The sequence below is a fragment of the Nansenia antarctica genome (assembly GCF_963989245.1).
Source record: "Nansenia antarctica genome assembly, chromosome: 8".
Taxonomy (NCBI): Eukaryota; Metazoa; Chordata; class Actinopteri; order Argentiniformes; family Microstomatidae; genus Nansenia; species Nansenia antarctica.
Window position 1 is genome coordinate 26,650,162 of NC_137678.1, and position 15,743 is coordinate 26,665,904.

The 15,743-nt window shown below is 44.8% G+C and overlaps 1 protein-coding gene across 1 annotated transcript; it reads left to right on the top strand.

The window, feature by feature from the left end:
• Window positions 1–6,301: 6,301 nt before the first annotated feature.
• avpr2l (arginine vasopressin receptor 2, like) lies at window positions 6,302–15,442 on the top strand (the record flags this gene model as incomplete). The annotated part of the gene is made up of 5 exons (XM_080538238.1): window positions 6,302–6,332; window positions 7,362–7,515; window positions 13,006–13,063; window positions 14,283–15,090; window positions 15,363–15,442. 5 exons carry the CDS (start codon window positions 6,302–6,304, stop codon window positions 15,440–15,442), a joined length of 1,131 nt encoding a protein of 376 aa, XP_080394364.1.
• Window positions 15,443–15,743: the final 301 nt, after the last annotated feature.

Genomic DNA, 15,743 nt, shown 5'->3' on the forward strand with positions numbered 1-15,743 from the left:
AGGGGAATTCAAGCACTTTCAATGACCCCGTGGGAACCCTGTGTAGGTGTCAGGACTGGCAACGTACCGAGCGTGGCAGTGTTCTGGAGCCAGTACCCAGCGTCGGTGGATCAGGGTCCCGCTGCAGTAATGTTTCCCCCCGTGCTGCAGGCTGACCTGCCAGGGCCAGGAGTGGGGGCACGCCTCTGTCACGCCCCCCACCTGCACCTCACCCCCCTGGGACACGGTTATCCCGGCCAGGGCGGAGCCCAGCCCGCAGGGCGCCGTGTCAGCCTTACCACACTCCTCCAAGTCCTCTGGGCCACCGGTGGAGAGAAGGCTAGTGGTCAACTAAACATGGCGCTATTACATGGATACTACATGGATACCACCCACCCACACAAACATAACCACACGTAGGGTGAACCGTTTCGCTGAGAGCCTACCTTCAGACGCATCAGAATCGCCATACATTGAAGCTCCACCTGTTAAAAAGAAAGGATTGTTTGGAAAAAACACCACTCTCCCACACCAAATTCAATAGCAGTGCTTAAATGGAAGCATCCGGTTTAAAAGTCAACCGCCTAGATTGTACTCATCATACCGTCGGCTAGGCATTGAGAGATCCAGCCGAGGTAGTCCTGCACCTTAGTGTAGACGCCCGGCTTGCGGGCGCGACCACAGCCTACGCCCCAGCTCACCACCCCGGCCAGCTCATACCTTCTACCGGAGAAGCAGGACAGAGGTCCACCAGAGTCTCCCTGCAGGGACACAGACGCAGACACAGTTGGAGAAAGGATAGCATGATACCAACCCCTCGTTTTTACACTACCAGGCTAAGCTGAGCTGAGCTCAACTGGGCTGGCCTGGTTACCCATCCACCGTAAATGGACCTATAGCTAAGCCACACCCCCATTGAAAACTCAGACAAACAAACGACGCTTCAGTGACAGTGACTGACTGACTGACATTCAGTGACTGACTGACTGACATTCGATGACTTACAATGGCAGGAGTTGGCACATTTCCGATTTACCACAGCATGTAAGACATGTTTTTTTGAAAGATGACAAGAATATTTAATATAGAAGCTTTTCACCATCAGATATTAGCAAGTTGTTTGTCTGAGTTTTCTGCCTGTAGTGACTTTTGCTGTGATATGATTGGACAATTTCTATTTTGGGGGCGTGGCTTAGCGATAGGTCCATTGCTGAAACAGCGCTGAAAAAGGACAGTATGAGAGAAGACAGCAGTGTCTGCTTGGGGGAAAAAACTAAACTGAAAGTCAGGTGCATGACCTCTCCTCAGAGGGAGGAGCCAGGGTCATGTGGCCATGCTGCAAATAAGTGAACATGGTCTCTTTGAAATGGATGAACACAGTGGGGTAGTCTAGTTTTTTCTAGTGGGTATACTGTGATTTTTCCCTCCCAGCCTCATTGTTCATTTCGGAACGCCATAAAAAACAAGTCTGCACTCCCTGTCTAACGTTATATATATATAACATTACATGTTATAAGGCTGATCTGTGCATGATAGTGCTGCATTTTGACATATTTCATGTCGCATCTCCCCCCGTTGATGGTACATGACTCTATAGTCAGTCCCAATGGTCCAAAAGTCAAGTGCTTCGTAACACAGACGGGGTGAATTTTATGAATTAAAGTGTGAAAGTTCTGTCACAAAACGCTGTTACGTATCCTCACACATTTTTTAAGTGGGTATACGGAAATCCTTGGCCTTTCCTAGTGGGTATACGGTGTAGTCCTGCGTATCACGTAGACTACACCACTGGATGAACATGTAAACAAGCTATTCTGCATTCAAGGTCAGTGTTAGGCAACAGGTTAGGAGAGAAGTTACAGTTGGGGTAATGGGCTAGGCATACTGTTTCACTATCATATTTCAGGAGAACAATTGTTTATTTCCTGTTGCATTGCCCCTACCTGGCAGGCATCCACTCCTCCTCCACTGTCTCCAGCACAGAACATGCTGGACTGCATTCTACCACGGTAGAAGCTGTTACAGCTCTCTTTGGTCAGGCAGGTCACATTGACCTCCTGGAGTCTGAAAGCCCCCGGCCCATCTAGGAATCAAGACGGACGGAGAGAGAGAGAGAGAGAGAGAGGACACATCAACTGTTGTTTATACGGTAGCGGGGTGGAAAAATTAGTACAGCACGACCAATCAAAGTAGATAACCCCATTTATAATCCAATCAATTCAACATTCAATCCATTGAGATTGAATGTCGACACTAGAATAGCCAGCAGCTATAACAGTCAGTGTGAGCGCCTGCCTCCAGGCCAAAAGGCATACCACACCATGATTCAGAACTAACCCGGGCACGTGCGTCTTGCGTCCCCTACCTACGCCAAGTTGTTAAACAACAGCATGCATGACGGATGACACGGAAACAACACCCGAACAGTCGATAATAGAAGTTCATTATGATTCATCATCTTCCATCTTGTAACCGGTGATGACGCCGCCATACTTACTCTCTTTGGTTGATCCCCAGCCTGTGACGGTACACTTCCTGTTGGCTTCTATAGGCCCCCTCCATATGTCGATGGGTCTCACGCAGTCGCTGTACGTCAGAGGGGTCTGAAGCATCACGAGGGCTATGTCGTGCATCTTAGTCTTGCGGTCGTACCCGTGATGCATGATGATTTTGGAAACTGCGGAAAACTTGGAGAAAAAAACATAATGCAGACATTAAACTCTGAACAATAGCAACATGCCTCTTTCTGAAAACAATAACGTTCAACACTACTCGCTCTCTCAAACCATATACATCTGTTTATAGAAATGTAAAAAAAAAAAGTCTCAGCAGTCCTTTTAATCCATACATCCCAGAATCAACTTGATGGGTCAATCGCTATTGATAATGGCTTGCGTCCTCATTCAACCATGAGCCCTTACCCGTAATCCCATCTACGGCATCTAGCCGCAAGTTAGGCATGCATGTACGTAACAGAGAAAAGTTTAATGGCGTGTGTGTGTGTGTGTGTCTCCAACCTGTTGACAGCTTTCATGAGTATTCTCAAGGTCGTGTTTCCCAGCCTGTACAGTCCAGTATGACGGCGTCTTATACCTAGGAGACACCGTTCAGATACAACCTCTACTTTACACCCTGGACACTTGTATTCGGTTGTTAAGTCTGACGTCAAACGTGACGTTTAGCAATTTCCGGGTCCAAACCAGAAATTCCTAGGGACAAGGGACACAGCACTTTCCCGTTTTTCCCATATTCGTCAGCGTCTTTGAGCCTCGGGAAAAGCGCTATATAAATATAATGAATTATTATTATTACTGAGGCATTTCGAAGACAGCACCTAAGCCAACTTTGGACCCGGAAACACGTCACAACTTAACAACCGAATTGATCTGAAAGACAAGTCTGATGATAGACATTCCATGTGGTCCTCTGTGGCTCAGTTGGTAGAGCATGGCGTTAACGCTTAGATTGTGGGTTCAATTTGATTAATCGGTGGAGGCAGGAATTGGAAGATTGGCTCATTCAAGCATGGAATGGAAAGAGGAATGGCATCAAACCAGTATTTGACACCATTCCTAATTCTGTTCCATGCATTACGATGAGCCCATCCTCTGATTCCTACCCCCCCTACCAGCCTCCACTGATGGACACCTACTGTACCCATCAAATCAGATCACTAGTTTAGAGGAGAAGGGGGGAGGGTTAGGGTTGGGGTTAGGGGGGGTGTCTAGGGCTTGTTTCTGGACAGGTCCCATATGTATTCGGAGACTCTCTCACCGTTTGAAGCAGTGCGCGGCAGTGAGGATCCACCGGGGGCTGATGACGGAGCCCCCGCAAGCTGGGTGGGTGGAGAAGCAGAGGGACACCTGCCAGGGCCAGGAGTGGGCCCAGGCCTCCTGACCCCCGATGATCCTGCTCTCCATGTACTGCTCTGGGATGAAGGACCGCATCCCTGATCTATCTACAAGTTGGAACAAACGGGTCAGAGAGGGCACATTTCTGCATCATAAAGGAGAGATTTCTTCAAATTTTGACATTATGAAATATCACAATTTTTGTCAATTTAGTTTTTTTTTTTTTTACATAATCTGATCACCTAATGAGGTGTTTATTAATGCCTGTGTGGTGTTATTTTAAAAATGTTGACATTTTTGAGTGAGTAATTCATAAAATACAAAGGTTCCATCTCACAAAACATAATGGAATGTAAAAACTTTGACGCTCAATATCTCTGAACTACCCAACCTTATCATTCTAAGCTCACGAACTTGTGTGGGTATTTGGGAGCTTCGATATGGCAAATATGGATGGTGCCTGTCTGGTCTGAATGGTGGGGCAGATTGTAATATCTAGTTCAAGTTTATGCCCATCATGGTTACACACAGCTACACTATCCACCTGATTACATCTGTGTCACAGAATCTTGACATTGATGAGGCACAGCTCTTCAAGCATGTCATCATACCGTCATTGTCCAATCCACTTGGTGCAATCCTGTCCTCTGTTTCGTTCAGTGTACGGTTTCTAAAGACAGTGTTCTCTGCCTCTAAAGAAAAAAATGGGTACAATCTCAATAAACAATTCAGTAGGCCTAAACAGGCGTCCTTGGGTTGGAGAGAGGCGCTATATAAATCTAAGCTATTATTATTAAACGATTCCGTTCCATTGATTGATTCAGAACTCCAAGGCTACGTTTACACTGCAGTGAAATGTGACCCAAATGCGATTTTTTTTTGGCCGACACAGGTCCGACTCAGGTCTGATTTATGCATGACCGTGGGAACAGCGCAAATCACATGAACTCTGACTTTTTTTTAAATAGGACCTTCGCGTTCAGTGGTGGTATTATATCGGATGCATGTCTGACATTTAGCAACGCGCCCCCGTCTGAACTGGCAAGTCGCGTTTAATGCGACTTTTACGTTACTCTAGCAGGATTGCTAGGTGGGATTGACGATTTACAGCCTAACCAGCCCATAACCGCTAAATCCAGTAGCCCATTCGGCGGTAACCCGCCCCATCTGTTACTTGTCTTTGTCTTTATCTGTTCCTTTACCCGGGCTGCGCCCCGGGCCGATGTAAAAGTTGGATGGGGGGCGCATTATAAATAAAATTAACATAACATAACATCTGGCAACCCTGCACTCTAGACGCAATTGCTCCTATTATATCTTGCTCATATCTTTTCCGGCTTCCGCTGCACAAAAACGTGAAAATCAAACCGATTGTAACATGTTATCCTATATATTATATATCATACATCGAGATATACTTGCAATATACAGAGTATACCTGTATCCTACAAAGAGGATTTAGATTTAGTAATATCAAAATGAAAGATTTAGTAGCCTAATCTAAAAATGCCGGTCTGTTCAGGGCCGTGGAATGTTCACACTAGTCAATGTAGGTCAATATGGGTCACATTTTTCAAAGTCATGTGAAGTGCCAAACAAAAAAAATCGGATCTGTGTAAAAAAAATCGGAATTGAGCATCAAGACCTGCCGTGTAAACGTAGCCCAAGTGGAGTGGGGGGGGAACACTGGAGCTCACCTTCAAGTACAGCGACGTGCGACTCATTCCTCTTACTTGTCGTGTGTCCTGCACACACTACATCGATGCAGAAGTAATACAATACAGTGTTTTTTAATGTGGCAAAAACACAACTGTGCAAGGGCAAAATGTAGAACGAAAGTCGGTATTATTTCAGTTTGTGTGTCTTACCTTGTCGAATCCCATGCCACATTAGAAGCAGGTGGACGACGTGAAAAACAAACATTTTAATTCAAACCGGGTTGAGATCGACGCTGTTGGAGGAGTGAACAGGTGGACACGCCGCGATCAGCAGGAGAAACGCCGTTTGCACACGCGTGAACTCTCGCCCCTATTTACGCGTCTGAAACACCTGTCTCCATCATTAAACCACCCTTCAACCAATGAGATTGTGTTCGCAATCCATATGAATTTTAACAAACCGTGACGTTAGAATTATAAGGTTCTATCTATCTCCATTTTTGGTCAAAATTTAGTTTTTTTTTTTACATAATCTGAGTTAGTAAGTAATTAGTAATTAGTAATTAATAAAATACAAAGGTTCCATCTCACAGAACATAATGGAATGTAAAAACGTTGACGCTCAATATCTCTGAACTGCCCTAAACGGAGATAGAACCTTATAATTCTAAGCTCATGAAACTACAAACATACAGGGACGTTTGATTGTTAACAACATGAGTTAATTGTACAGAGAGATGAATACTGTTGAGATGTAGGCTATTAGGGCCTATCATTTACTGTCATAATCAGCGTATGCTTTCTGACGAGAATATGAAAGCTGACGTCACCACCTCGGGAACACGTCTCCAGCTGGCTTTCTCTGTGTACCACATGTACAAAAGAAGAGATCTGGTGAGGCTGACATGCATTCTCATTTTATGCACCCAAATTGTGGAATGCACTGCCAGTTTAGGCCTACCTCAACAATTATGTTCAAGTCAAGACTAAAAACCCATCTTTTTAATATTGCCTTTAAATTACTAATTGATTCATTGATTATTGACTGACTGGTTACATGATAATTATATAATGATTAAAGCACCTTGAGCTGCAACGTTTGCAGGACAAGTGCTTTACAAATAAAGGTTATTATTATTATTATTACAGCAGCCGAACGCACCCTACCCGAAACCACGGTCACAAGAATAGTCCCTGCCTGATTCTCCTTGTTCCCAATGCCATGGTAACCAGTGGCTACCCGATTCATGTTCAGGGGGGGTTCATCATTCATCATGGTCTAACGCTTTTTGTGACAAAAATGACAGAAAAAGCCTTTTGCAATTTTGCAAACATGCCATGCCATTTCACATGATGACTGTATTTTAGAACACAAAACGCCATCTGTGAGCTCTCATACACCACACACACACACACACACACACACACACACACACACACACACACACACACCACACACAGACACCACACACACACACACCACACACAGACACCACACACACACACACACACACACACACACACACACACACACACACACACACACATGCCACACACACATGCCACACACACATACACACACACACACACACACACACACACACACACACACACACACACACACACCTCTGCTTACAAGTCAAGGTTATAAAAGACACATTCCACACCTGTAGTAAGAACTTGAACTGGGCGAACTTCCCGTAGTCTGTCACCAGGGGAGTTCCGACTCCCCAACTCCACCTACTGGTGACTGGATTCAGTGGACTAATTGCTCATGCCTGTCACCTGTTGTATGTTTGTATGTGGCTATTTAGGTGTGAAGGCAGGTTGCCCCAGAAGTAGCGAGCTCTGTGAGCAGGACTCACTTTCACAGGATACCTGGGCTTCAAGATCGAACAGTACATCGCCTCAGAGATCTGCGACGACTCCATCGCTGTGGGCATGATCAAGCACGAGGGTCACATCCAACATGTCAACGAAGTACGGCAAGGAATGAACGGCAAGGAAGACTACAACATGAGCACCAGGTATCCTAGCGATCCCGTCAAACATTGGGGGACTGGGAGGGTTATGGGCCAGAGGAGCGTACCTGGGTGCCTCGGCGGGACATTGGACCCTAGTCTAATTTCTGACTTTCGCCGGCTCCATCCCGAGGCACCCGGGTGATCGGCTGGGGCCGCTGCCGGTCGAAATGAACGGCAAGGAAGACTACAACATGAGCACCAGGTATCCTGTAGCGATCCCGTCAAACATTGGGGGACTGGGAGGGTTATGGGCCAGAGGAGCGTACCTGGGTGCTGTGGTGTTCGTGTCGTTCAATGAGAAACAGGATCTTTTTATAACTTTTATTAACGTGCTCCGTTTACATCAACTGCATATACCTAGTACCTATTAGTTCCTGTCCTCTCGCTACCACTATCATCTCCGGACCCTAGTTGGACCCTAGTCTCATTGGACCCTAGTCTAATTTCTGACTTTCGCAGGCTCCATCCCGAGGGACCCGGGTGATCGGCTGGTGCCGCTCGTCGGGGGAGGGCACTGTCACCAGGGGAGTTCCGACTCCCCAACCCCACCTACTGGTGACTGGATTCAGTGGACTAATTGCTCATGCCTGTCACCTGTTGTATGTGGCTATTTAGGTGTGTCCCCTTTCCCTGTTCCCTTGTTAGTCGATCGCTTGTGTTACCCTTTGGAAAGCTGCCGATTCCTGCTGTATGTATTACCGCCCGTATCCGATACCCGGAACGTTAGTTGAACATTGACTTTGTTTGCGTGTTTGAAACCCTGTACCTTTGGAGCCCTTGCTCAAAGTTTACTTGCCGTGTGCTTTGTTCTAAAACCCAGTTTCATAATTAATAGTTACGTACGTGCTGAGCCCTACTGCTCTTCTTTATGTTTGTCCCGTTTGGAAAGTTTGTTTGTACCTGTGTACTATTGCTATAAGTAAAGAGAACCTTTATTTTATCATATCGCCGTCTCGTTGATTACATACACCGCACCTGGACCCGACACAGTTGTACACACACAGAACTCTTATAGAAACGTAACAGAAAGCCATATACCGATATAAGACAGACGCTTACCATAAAACCTACCAGAGGGACAGGACAGCCCATCCCTAAATGTTAAGGAACATGTAGAAAGACTAGTATGCACCAAGGCAAAACGGGGCTCTTGTCCGGTGAAGCTTCTGCAGTTAACCAGCTGATACTGGCCTGCGGAGGTGAAGCTAGATAAGACCCCTTTCCATGGAATGAAAATGTATCATATTTATAATAATGCTATTGTTTGCTGATGTGCTCGAATACATATTCTCTTAAAGAACAGTTCAGTAGTGGTGCCAGCAGTGTAACGTTAACTGCTGTTCTAAACGGAATGATGACATGAGGTGCGTGTCCACTAGCGATACAGAGCTGACTACGATAGTTATGGAGATATACTCCAGTTCTATGAGTGGAGCTCCGCCCCATAGGGGAGCTCTGCTCCTATTGGTTTACCCCGCTACCTAAAGCTCTGCTCCTATTGGTTTACCCCGCTACCTAAAGCTCTGCTCCTATTGGTTTACCCCGCTACCTAAAGCTCTGCTCCTATTGGTTTACCCCGCTACCTAAAGCTCTGCTCCTATTGGTTTACCCCGCTACCTAAAGTAGCAATTGACTGAATTGTTCGATGTCCGCGCCCACCCTGGGGTGCTATAAAAGGGGCGTCCTCCGTTCCCTCATTCTCCCAAACATACAATACAGCCGGGTTTGAACAAGTCGAAGTGGGCCAGCAGCCCACTAAAACCTATGGGGCTCCGCTCCACTCATAGAGCTGGAGTATCTCCATAACTATCCTTCTATATCGGGAAGCTCTGCTCCTATTGGTTTACCATAACTATCCTTCTACATCGTGGAGCTCCGCCCCATAGGGGAGCTCTGCTCCTATTGGTTTACCATAACTATCCTTCTATATCGTGGAGCTCCGCCCCATAGGGGAGCTCTGCTCCTATTGGTTTAGGGCCCTGGGCATCCGCGATGCAGAACTGCGTGGATGGCCCGGCCGATATAACATGTTTTGGGCCGCGGTCTGCTGAAATAAGTTATTTTCAATGAAAATCACCAGAGACAAAATTACAAATATATATATATATATATATATATAATATAATACATTCTGAGCGGCCCAGAGTCTCGCGGCCCTCCTGGCATTTGCCAGGCTTGCCCGGTGGCCAGTCCGCCACTGCATATAGGCTAATTAATCAAATAGGCTAGGCCTAACAAACAAATTCATTGGACAATGATCGTTGTATGGTACCTGTACTGTATTAATGACAATAAAGACCATTCATTCATTCATTCAAACAATCTAATCCATTATGTTTTAACTTAATTAAATGCCATATTCAGCCTCGATCTCTTTACTTGGTTAAAAGCACCAGTGGCGGACTCAGGCTGTTTGAAGGGCAGGGGCGAAAAGAAAAAAAGGGCACCTACTGAACAACATGGGACCCCATCAGTGCACATGGTCAAATTTAGACCATTGGAAGGGCAGCCAATAGGGCACATCCTCTAATTTTGCCACTCAAAAGGGCACTTTAGTGCGACGTTTTTCAACTGTGAGGGCAAAACTGTCAAGTTTAGACCATTGGGGGGGCACCAATAGGGCACGTCCTCTAATTTGTGCCACTCAAAAGGGCACTTAAGCGAGACGTTTTTCAACCGAGGGGGCACCAGGAGGGGCGGTCGCCCCCCCTGCCCCCCTGAGTCCGCCAGTGAAAAGCACTCTAATGCATTCATGTCGGAGTTAATGTTCATCAACTGGGAGCTACGAGTTTCCGAGAACCAAACGAACATACTGTATGCTTCATGCAACATGAAACAGAATGAAACATTAATAGATACTAGTTTAATCTGTATCTAAAGTTCTTCTTTTACTGTATGTGTTCTTTTAATTCCATGATTGGCAATTAACAGCTATATAATCAGCATACATCATAGTTCAGTACAGGTCACACATGATGGGTTACTATTGGCATTTTCACTGTGCTATTGTTTTAATAAATAGAAAAACAATATACATTCACTTATAAAAAATTGCTTTCTGTGGACCTGTGCGCCTTCTGTGACTCTTCAAAAGACCCATTGAGTCTGAAGCGCAGTATGAGTCTTTACAGCAATCCTATTCCCACTCAAGAAAAGATGCCCATTCCCATAGAAACCAGGTTACTCCGTTCCCCACAGTGCTATTGTGCGTTTGATGGGTGGTGGTGGTGTGTGTGTGTGTGTGTGTGTGTGTGTGTGGGGGGGGGGGGGGGCAGGCATGAACGTCAACACCATTGAGAATAAAGATCTCACTTATGAAAGCAGCCACAGAGGTGTAAGTAAGCACACAATTGCCATGATAATTTTCACTCTTTTACTGTTGTTTTTACTGTTGTCAATTCATAAATTATGCATCAAACGTTAAAAGTAAGAGCGGTTGAGTTGTGTGCATACATGGCAGCTTTTATTTCCTCCCTGATGGCAATGTAAGATGAGTAAACCAAAAAATCATTCACACACACACACACACACACACACACACACACACACACACACACACACATTTCCCCCGTCAATACCTACTTCAGAAGCTGCTGTAGTGCTCTGTGTGCCATCTTGTCTCCCGTTTACAAATCGTTTCAGATCCATGGCTTCCTGCGGATAAGCATAATTATCTTTTCAACTGACAGCTGATGGTGGAGGTAGAATGGTGGAGGTAGAAATCGGAGAAATCGGATAGGCTCATTGTAACACATGGAACACATGGTATCAAATATGTGTTATCTTAATTTAAAATATGTTATCACCTATCATGTTAATTACAAATAGGCTAATTATCACCCATCACCATTAGAGGGAGAAAACAAGGTGTCTAATTATAGATTAATCTGTTTGAAAATCATATAGTAGATTTAGACATTTTAATATTTACATTTTACTTTTATATAATCCATGTATCCCAGAACCAACTTTATTGGTCAATGCTGAAGTTAGGCATGCATGTACTTAACAAAGAAACGTTTAATGATGACGTGTGTGTGTGTGTGTGTGTGTGTGTGTGTGTGTGTGTGTGTGTGTGTGTGTGTGTGTGTGTGTGTGTGTGTGTGTGTGTGTGTGTGTGTTGCACTCTACTGCTACCCTCCTGATAGTCAGCAATTCGTTTGAGTCTGAGATCTCTAAGTCAAGCACCACTTATGCAATCTATTTGAGTCCTATTGTCCTGTCACAGTTGTGTGGGCGTGGCTAAAAGAGCACTTTTTCTTTTTTTAAATGGATTGTATCCCATGTTCCATGTTCCATTTATGGCAACAAGGGAGTTAAGTGATCATTCTTTTGCAGCTATTATATTTCTTCTGCTAATAATCACATTGTTCCTTCAATAAGAGAATCAATTTAGCAAGATTTCAGAAATATACAGTAATTGTAACTGTTTCAAAACACAACGTTTAATCAATGTCCCGTGTAGGGGACAACAGGATTTACTACCTCCCGTTTTTAACCAATTTCCAGTCCCAGTTGTAGCCAATTCAATGAGGTTGAGACAGATTCTTCAAGATTATGCAGTCCAACAAAGTCACAAATGATCTTTGGAAGGTGAAACCTCTCTTAAACAGAGTGCAATGATGTTCATGAAATGAAAAGAATTTGAACAGAAATCCACATGAAAATGAATGCAATCATTACATTACATCATTATATTCTGTGATCAAACCAAGACCCAATGTCCACTACAAGGGATATATGATGATTATATATATATATATATATATATATATATACAGTATATATATTATTATTTTTTACATTTTTTTTTTTTAATGTTTCTTTCAACCCCAATACTACAATTATTATTTTTTAAATCAGAATGTCAAAACCTTTTTTCTTCTGGGTCTCAGGAGGCTAAAAAAACAGTGACATCTTGCACATGTTGCTGCGCCTCACACACTCATTGTGTTGTCTACATTGTGGTATGTGGCTCCCCACTTACTGAAAAAGAAATCCACTACACACACAAAAAAATCGATAAACGGATATTGTGTGTGATATTGTGTACACGTGTGTGTCCAACCTGTCAAGGTAATGTTTCCTGGCCAGTACAGTCCAGTACAATGGCGTCATACCTGTGAGACACCTTTCAGATATAACCTACTTCACACCCTGGACACTTGTATTGATCTGAAAGACAAGTCTGATGATAGACATTCCATGTGGCTACCAGGGAAGGCTAGTGGAGGCAGACATTGGAAGATGGGCTCATCGTAAAGCATGGAATGGAACGAGGAATGGCATCAAACAAGTATTTGATACCATTCCTAATTCTGTTCCATGCATTACGATGAGCCCATCCTCTGATTTCTACCCCCCCCACAAGCCTCCACTGATGGATACCTACTGTACCCATCAAATCAGATAGTTATAGAGGAGAGGCGGAGAGGCGGGGGGTCTAGGGGTTGTTTCTGGACAGATCCCTTATTACCCTCTCACCGTTTGAAGCAGTGACGACCCTCAGGGTCGCTTTCTGATGATGGAGCCCCCCCCCCGCAAGCTCATTGTAACACATGGAATGGAATGAGGAATGGTATCAAATATGTGTTATCTTAACTTTGTTAACTATGTTATCACCTATCATTAAAATAATGATCACCCATCACCACCGGTGTTTTTGGATGACAATGGCACATAAAGTGTTCCAAATCTGTTATGTAGGACTAGATGTTGATATCCCTCGATAGATACATACTTAAGGCACCGATGAGACTCTGTGGTGTTCAAATACAGTATATGGCAATTCAGAGGGAGAAAACAAGTTGTAGATGAATCTGTAAGAAAAACATATAGTAGATTTAGACACTTAACATTTTGGGGAGGGGGGGTTGGGCTAGTTTCTTTAGAGAAAAAAAAATCATTCATTTGGAGGAATTGCAATAGACAGTGGGAGAAACATGATACTGTCTCACTTGAAGTTAGGGAAAGATGAGTTTGAATGAACTGATTATTTTGTACGGTACAGTTGCGTTTACCTGCCTTTGATAAATGGACTGACTTATATAGCGCCTTATTCCAAAGCGCTTTACAATGGTCTCTCATTCACCCATCACACACACACATCCACACAACAATGACGGCAAGCTATACCACGCAAGGCGCCGGCGGGGTTCAGTGCCCCCCAGTCCTTGCCCAAGGACACATCGACGTTGCCAACCGTCGATCTGCCACAACGTTGCGATCATTAGACGCTGGCTCTACCTCCTCTTAGAAATTCTACCTCCTTTTAGAAACAGCCAATTGAAAGCTGCTCGCTTGACCGAACGACATTGTCACTTTTTTTCTTTTCAGACGACAACCGTCCACGCACGCAGCGGAACACTTGTTGCTGATGTGGAGCGCTGCTGCACAAACAGGACTGGTCATCGAACAGCATCAGGCAGGCAGCAGGATCAACGTTGGACAACAACCCGTCTTAGGAAAATGTGACAAAAGGATGAAACAGCAAGTCGTGAGCTTAGAATTATAAGGTTCTATCTCCGTTCAGGGTAGTTCAGAGATATTGAGCGTCAACGTGTTTACATTCCATTATGTTTTGTGAGATGAATGTCAACATTTTAAAAAGAACACCACACAGGCATTAATAAACACCTAATGGATCAGATTATGTAAAAAAACTCAAATTTGACCAAAATGGAGATAGAACCTTATAATTCTAACGTCACGAAGTGACAATAAGTGTCTCGAGAAATTTGGGTTAAAATGTGCGCACAACTCAATTCGAGCGGGAACAACAGCGCGAGGAGACAGGGGGGCACTTTGATGCGCTCGTCAAAGTGGGAGTGTTGGGGTTGATTTTCGTCTTCGCCACCTGCGGGAATCTGTTCCTTCTGCAAGCGCTCTGGAGGAAGCGCAAAAGAAACACCAGGATCCAGCTGTTCCTCCTGCACCTGTGCCTCGCCGACCTGGTGGTGGCTTTCTTCCAGGTCCTGCCGCAGCTCTCCATGGAGATTACGCACCGCTTCCGTGGCTCCGACCTCGTGTGCAGGTCTGTGAAATACCTTCAGGTGGTCGGAATGTTCGCCTCCACGTATATGATCGTGGCGATGACCATAGATCGCTACCACGCCGTTTGTAGACCCATGGTGTCCTTCTTTAAAGGCTCCTGCAGGAGGTACCTCGCCATCGGCGCGGCGTGGGCCATCTCTTTGGCTTTCAGCACCCCGCAGCTGTTCATCTTCTCTCTCCAAGAAGTGGAGGAGAACCTGTACGATTGCTGGGCTACCTTTATCGAACCGTGGGGGAGCAGAATATACATCAGTTGGATCACTTTATCCGTGTTTGTTTTACCCGCGATCATCTTAATGTACTGTCAGATTAAGATATGCGCGGGGGTTTACTTCAACATGAAGAGGAGATCCCTGCGGGCTTCAACGAGCGACGTGCGCTCAAGTGTCAGAGGGACGTCCAGCGCGATGTTGAAGACTGTCAACATGACATTTATTATTATTGTAGTGTACACGCTCTGCTGGAGCCCCTTTTTCGTGGTCCAGTTGTGGTCTGCTTGGAGTCCAGATACTGCGCCCACAGATGGTAAGTGGTGATGTGTAGGCTACATAGGCTATAGCCAACCTGTGTTGGAGTTGGGGGGCCAATGAATATAACTTTCTTTTTTTCTTTTTTGACATGTTGATTACCTGTAAATCTATCAAGCTGTAATGTTAACGTGACGATCTGAATATATACTTTAATCATGAATATGATGTCATAAATGTCAATATTTTTTTCTGTCTATAAACTGATCCCCTCCACTCCTCCTCCTGTGAAATCTATTAATCTCATGTCCGATCTCTTATCTCCTCCAGGGCCAGTGTTTGTTATCATAATGCTGCTGGCAAGTCTAAACAGCTGCACCAACCCCTGGATTTATCTGTACTTCAGCTAAACCATCATGGAGGGTACAACCAACCCATGTGTGTGTGGGTTTGAACCTTCATCTCCCATGTGGAAGACCCAAGCATCTACCATTCAACCGAGAGGACATCTTTAAATGGACATTTAAAGGGTTGGTTTCCCTGGACAATCCTAGACTAAATAGCATATTCAATGGAGATTTTCCTTAATCTATGTTCGGGAAACCACCCTACACAGTCCAAATCATGTATGCTTCACATGGATATCAATACTACAGCTAAGACATGGTGGAGGCTGTACTGCACCAACCTACTGACCTCTGACTACAGCTA